Raw genomic sequence first — 6,673 nt, forward strand, 5'->3', positions numbered from 1 at the left:
TAGCTTGACATCTCTTGGCAAAGTCCACAACCAAAGCATAACCCAGAGACGAACAGGCTCTCCTCTTTCTAAGAATGGTCTTCAGCCTCCATGTTTGGCATCATGTCAGCTTTCATTCCCATAGTTTCTCCATCCATCTTCAGACCCCACCCAAACACAAAGACGCCAATAAAGAACAGGCCAATATAATGTGCTCTACATCAAACAGGGACCTGCTTCTGCTTGAGAAATTTAATATTAAATATTATAATATTAAAGTATTAGTATTTTCACAATTTTTTAAAATGAGTTAATGAAGCAGAGTCTTGATACAAAATGGTAATAGGACATTAAAGTCATAATTAATCTTTTAGTACTTTTACTTTCGATACTTAAGTACACTTGAAGGCAAATACTTTTGTACTTTTACTCAAGTGGAGGTCTAAAGGGAGGAACTTCTACTTTTACTGCAGTAATATTTTACCTTGGGTATCTCTACTTTAACTCAAGTACATGATTTGTGTACTTCGTCCACCACTGTCAGTACGAGATCTCATCTGGCTCTTTGAGGCTGGGAGTGTCCTAAAACTGCTAGTCACTGACCAAGGTGCTGAAAACCTTCCTACGTGCATCAACATGGTTGTTCTGGAACTGACATGGAAGGAAGAATGAGGTCGGAGAGTTCAAAACCCCCACCTTCGCCATTGCTGATTATCAATATTGAGTAGTTGCAAAGTCTTGCTATTTTAAATAGTGAGTCTTATCATCATAATTCTGCCCATGTTTTTGTTCTTATTCTTAAAAAGCTACTGCCACATTTTCTAAGCTCCAGCCTGTAGTTCACCTGCTCTGCAGAGCAATGACTTCCTGCTGTAACACATCTGATACAGTTTGATCAAGATGATTAAGATTTGCTTGATCATTAGCTCCTGATGTGACTCAGGTGTAGAGTTAATGTCTAGAAGAAATAAAAAGCTAAAACACACTTGACAATGCCCGCTGTTCATTAACCCCATAACATTCCAGGCTTATATTATACTAACATACTAAGGCTTATTACTCAGTAACTACAGGGACTTCAATGCAAACTAATGGAGCTTTTCTTAGGTCATAGAAAACTTCGGACCAGCAGGTCCTTGGCTTTGTAGGGGGTTAATTCAGTGCAAGTGTTAACAACAGCTGCTCATTAGGGAAGTGATGGCAACATATTTACAACGCGTGCAAGTTCTGTTAACAAGTTCTGTTAATATGGCAATGCTTACCTACTCTCTTCTCTCTTTAGAAAATAAGATAAGGGAAACTGGACCTCTGAAGGCCTACAAAGAGGCAAGCCTAGCCAACAAAACAAAAACAAAACACATTCTTATTTGAGTATTTCACAAGGCAAATGGAAAACAAAAGATACACAACAAAACAGAAATGCACCAAGGAAACCTGCGTGAGGATCTATTGAATCTAGACAAAGAGGTGGCCTATGTGTGCCATTAAAGATGCACCCTGAAGATGTCTTAACCGTTTGACTCCCCACAAAATTAAGATGATTCTAAGGCATGAATGTGTTTAAAGTACAAGTTGCCATACTTTGGTACTATAGCTTGACATCTCTTGGCAAAGTCCACAACCAAAACCCAAAGAAGATCAGGCTCTCCTCTCTCTAAGAATGGTCTTCAGCCTCCATGTTTGACATCATGTCAGCTTTCATTCCCATAGTTTCTCCATCCATCTTCAGACCTCACCCAAACACAAAGACGCCAATAAAGAACAGCCCAATATAATGTGGGCTCTACATCTAACAGGGACCTGTTTCTGCTTGAGAAATTTTATATATTAAATATTATAATATTACAAGGCCTAGCTTGAAGCCACATGTCCTTGCTTTAAAGGCCCCTGAGAGAAAAACTAGTGAGACCACAGAATGAAGAAGAAAAGTGCATGTGGTCAGAGTTGGGTTACATGGCCTTTGTTCAGTTTAAACTTTACAAGTGAAACATTTCTTTGAGAGATGTATCTGTTGTGTGAAGTGGCTACAAACGGAACACAGACTGAATCAGCTAGATCAGTCATTTTAAAAATAACTGCCTGTGAGTCGTAGTATTAGCTCATCATCATAGTTTCAGTTCCCAGCTTAAAACGTCTCACGGTTGCTTTCTAAACATAGTGCTATTCTTTTGTATTCAATGAGTCATTTAAACTCATCATACATCAAACACCATGTACATCTTATAATTTAAGATGAATAGAAAGAACATCAGTCCTCCAGGCAGACATGTTCACAGTATTGTCAGTGTTTTCTTGAGGACAAGCTTTCAGCACCCCAACATATGCACATGATACAGTAATGAATTCAGTGGTGCTACAGTAGCCTTTGTTACTGAAACACTGGCTTTTCCAAATGAAGTGATCTCCTCACAACCTCTAATTATTTAGATTTACTTAGTTACTTTTGTTTCTCATGTCCACTCTCTCTCATCTTTAGCAGACACTCAACCTCTGTTCCTTAACCCCACCCCCACCCCATGTCCACTGCAGATGGAGTAACATCAGTGTGGGCGTGTGTGTATTGGGAAATGATGCACCACAAAAGAGGAAACAGTGATCGCTCCACTCAGAGGACGCCACGTCACTGTGTGTGGATTTGCTGTGTGACGAAAACTTCAAAAGAAATAAACGTTCCAGTAAAGTCGATTCTCTCCCAGCTGCTGTGAGCTGCACGGACATTAGAGTGGGTTAGACTCCAGTGAAGAGCTGCTGAGAGAGCTGTGTACTCAGTGTGGTATACAGGGCTAGTGTAGTGCTGGGTGTGGAGCTGTCAGTGTGCTGTGAACTCAGTGTTGTTTTACTAGTGAGGATGTTGCTGACTTTTTATCTTCTCTTCACTGGGCTTCAAGTTATTCAAGGTGAATATGACATGTTCTTTTGATATTCATAACATTGTTGATGTATCTTCTGATCAAAGTTTCTACTAATCAAATCTGCTTTTTTCTTATTTATTAAATAATAAGTTTTGTGAAAAAAGAGAGTGATTAACCGGATCTTACTGATAGGTGTTTCTGCAAGCTGCACTCTGGTGAACATGAGTCAAACATTGCCTATCACAGGACATTCAAGAGGGTCAGTACTGCTGTCCTGCTACTGCACTGACCTAAACACCAAACCTGGGACATTAACCTGGACAAAACACAACACAAACAATGACACATGGGAGGAGATATCCAGAGAGAGTGGTCAGTACAGAAACAGAGTTCAGCTGTTTAATGATCACTCTCCAGGAAATCTCTCTCTACTCATATCACACCTGACTGAAGAGGATGGAGGAGGTTACCAGTGTTTTGTTCAAGGGAGTGGATACATCTATTTTAAACTCACTGTTAAAGGTAAGAAACATATTTGGATGTTTTCTTTGTGCAAAGTTAATCTTATTAATAGATGTGATCATATATGTATATGTATTTATGAGCTTTTGTTACTGCTACGTTAGAAACACTCCTTCGGTGAAGCTCTGCTGAGAGAGTTCTGTAGTGAGGGTGTGTGTACAGTAGGTGTGTGTGGATTGTGTTTGGAGTGTGTTGTGAAGTCAGTGTTTACTGCAGTGGTCAGTGGACACACCAGTAAACCACTATAACTGCTCCATTGTGTGTTAGCTATACATTACTGGCTTGACCATATCACATGGCAGTGTGGCTAAAGCATGTAACATGTTTAACAGTCTCACTCACACACTCGCACATACACAGTTCATACACATATCATTCACAAAGGCATATCACAAATTCAGTTCCACATATATTAACACTATTATATATTATGCATTAAATATTATATACTGAAAATTGCATTTTACTCATGGTGCCCCTTCACTCTGCTGACCCACTCTCTCTCAGGCTGTGGCACTCCTCTACATATCTGCCCGCCAGTGCAGCATTTTTTCCTCTCCTAATAAAACTGCCTCTGACCACACAGCATCTCTTCTCTGGACAGTCAGGTTTTTTTCTGTGTCTTCCCTGCTCTCTTGTTTTTGGTCAGGATGTGCCTCTGCTGAATATCTCTGACAGAGAAGAGATACAGATTATCTCTTATGGCTCGATAGCAGATCAATTTGTTTTGTTGTTTGGTTATCTTGTCCCAGTGTTCCAGAGAAGAATGTTGTGTTTGATTCCTCATTTGAGTGTGTTTAGGAGTTGTGGTCTGATCCCAACAGTGTTATACCTTCAACAGTGATTCTAACACGTGTGTATAGCAGTGGCAAGGCAGCAGTATTAACCCCTATTGTATGTGCGGTGTCTCTCTCTCTCTCTCTCTCTCTCTCTCTCTCTCTCTCTCTCAACGTACACACTCCCACATTAGGTTCCACAAACACAGATTCTACCACTACCTCAACTCCCAGCATGCATTTCTTCTTTTTCTTTATTCCTGTTGTTTTCCTCTTGTTGGGACTTGGAGGAATCACCTACTGGAAATACAGAGGTACACACACACACACACACACACACACACACTTTTGGGATATGTGCAGTAAGTGTGTCTCACCCTGTGTGGTTTCATTCTGTAGGACAGAGAAAAGGACAGTTGAAGACTGGAGAACAAAGAGGGACGAGGAGAGAGCAGGAGACACAGGTGTGTTCATACATTCCATTACTTCTACCACATCCCATCATATCTCATCACATCCTACCATATGTCATTATATCCCCTCATGTCCTCTAATCTCATCACATCCCCTCATATTCCATCACATCCCATCATAACCCAACACATCCCATGACATCCCATTGGTCTTGCTCCTTAATGGGAACTGGCTTTTTGGTTACCATTAGATACCATTTATTTCCTGTAGACTGTCTTTAGGTTCTATTACAAACCCATCAAATGTTTCCTGAATCAGTTACAGGTTCCTTTTTTTCAGCACAGATCCCAGCATATCCCCATCATAACCTACTATATCTTACTCATGTCTCATTGTATCACATTACATCCTGTCATGATACATCACATCCCGTCTGTAAGGGTTGGCTCCCGGGCTAGGCCACCGCCGGCCACCAGGGGGAGTCAACGACCCAAATGAGCCACACCTGCTCAGGGGGCTTTATAAGGGCTGGGAAGAAGACACACCTTGCTGAGTCTTTGTTCCAGAATTCTGGCAAACAGACCGGCCGGTAATCTCGGTAAGAAGCTCTAAGAGGATTTTCCTTGAGCTTCTTTTCTCTTTGTCGCTTCTCGAGCCTATCCCCCTTTTTCGAGTCGTGTCTTTCTTCCTTTAGAGAGAGAGAGATAAGTAACTAAAACTAGAGAAGGGACAAGTTTGCCCCTTCCTCTTTTCATTCTCCTTTGGTTATCTTTCTGTTGGGAAAGTGTGTTTTTTTCAGTTATCATTTCCTCAGTGTTTGAGAGAGCCAGTCTTTCCCCTGGCGTCCTTTGTTTATTTCCCGCCTAAACCTTAGCAGGTGGGCTTTCATACGTCTTTTGTTTTCCACCCGTTTTCGGCGTTCCCTCCGCCTCTATAGAGCAGTGGTAGGGCGCCGGTTTATTAACGTGGCGACGTGGGTTCTGGGTTTGAGCCCCGGCGTCCACGGTTGTATATATTATTTCAATAATACCTTCCAATCGCATAGAAGCTCAGCATTTGGGTCTTGCTTTCCAAAAACTTGTGGTGGTTCACCCGGTTGGCCTTTGAAATATCGACCAGACGGCCTGGGTTATAATCCCACCTCTGGCAAGCCTCCACATTACACCGTCATATATCATTAGGTTCCATATCTCATCACATCCAATCATATTTGATCATATTCCATTCCATTCCATTCCATCCCATCCCATCCCATCATGTTCAGCCATGTCCCATAGGTTATAGAACTACCATCATATGATATAGTTCAAAGAAATCATCACTGACTTTTCATACAATGTAAAGGACGGCTCAAACAAAAACTTTTAAGTTTTAACTTTCTAATTTCCCAACTTTTAAGGAAAGCTAATGTAAAGTGTTTATCTTTTGAATATCATAGTATTTTTTTGTATTTTTTATATGATTCCTATTGGTACATTTATTATGAAATGTTCACAAGTTGTAAAGGGCAGTTGACATGTAAGAAATAATAAATAAATAAATAAATAAATAAATGAGGAGGCATTTTACAAATGTTAAATTTTAGGAATGTTCATATATCCTGTAATGTTCTGTATACAAAAGTTTTTTTTTATGGTATGAGTCTACTTAGACATACATATATAGAGATATTCACATATGTATATAGCGTATGTACAAATATTCACACTTTCTTTAGCTTATTTTATGTCGGCTCTTTCAAATTCTTTACTCAGTTTATTGTATTTTAATGTTATGTTTTCCTTTGTGTTTTATCTGCAGGATGATGTGACGTACTTTACTGTAGTCCACAGTAACACAACCAGCTTACCCACAATCACCAACACTGGAGATAAGACTGAATATGCCACCATCAGAGTCAACTAACAACACCTCCTACCCCCACCACCACCATTTTTGGAGATTTTTTTTCTTCATTGACTTTTTTGCTTTTTCTTTTACTTATCCATTTTTAATTGAGTTTATCTGAACATCATTTGATAATAAAATTTAAGTACAAAAAAACAAAACAAAAATATAGTAAATAAACTCATATCTCAGCTGTAAATTCACTCCTTTATTTTTTATCTTCAGTATTTTCATGAACGTATT

The 6,673-nt window shown here is 39.7% G+C and overlaps 1 protein-coding gene across 1 annotated transcript; it reads left to right on the plus strand.

Annotated features, from left to right (window-relative positions):
- The first annotated feature begins 2,685 nt into the window (after nucleotides 1-2,685).
- On the plus strand, nucleotides 2,686-6,448 carry LOC118802825. The gene is made up of 5 exons (XM_036563248.1): nucleotides 2,686-2,876; nucleotides 3,078-3,353; nucleotides 4,324-4,443; nucleotides 4,529-4,593; nucleotides 6,344-6,448. Exons 1-5 carry the CDS (start codon nucleotides 2,828-2,830, stop codon nucleotides 6,446-6,448), a joined length of 615 nt encoding a protein of 204 aa, XP_036419141.1. The 5' UTR covers nucleotides 2,686-2,827.
- The last annotated feature ends 225 nt before the right edge of the window (nucleotides 6,449-6,673 follow it).

Source organism: Colossoma macropomum, unplaced genomic scaffold, assembly GCF_904425465.1.
Source record: "Colossoma macropomum unplaced genomic scaffold, Colossoma_macropomum, whole genome shotgun sequence".
In the NCBI taxonomy this organism is placed as follows: Eukaryota; Metazoa; Chordata; class Actinopteri; order Characiformes; family Serrasalmidae; genus Colossoma; species Colossoma macropomum.

What these genes read in the sequence shown, in the direction of transcription:
- LOC118802825 (XM_036563248.1), top strand. Translation starts at nt 2,828, where the DNA reads ATGTTGCTGACTTTTTATCTTCTCTTCACTGGGCTTCAAGTTATTCAA. An exon ending in TGGGCTTCAAGTTATTCAAG is followed by an intron (nt 2,877 to 3,077) that starts GTGAATATGACA and finishes TGCCTATCACAG; the next exon opens with GACATTCAAGAGGGTCAGTA. An exon ending in TTTTAAACTCACTGTTAAAG is followed by an intron (nt 3,354 to 4,323) that starts GTAAGAAACATA and finishes CTCCCACATTAG; the next exon opens with GTTCCACAAACACAGATTCT.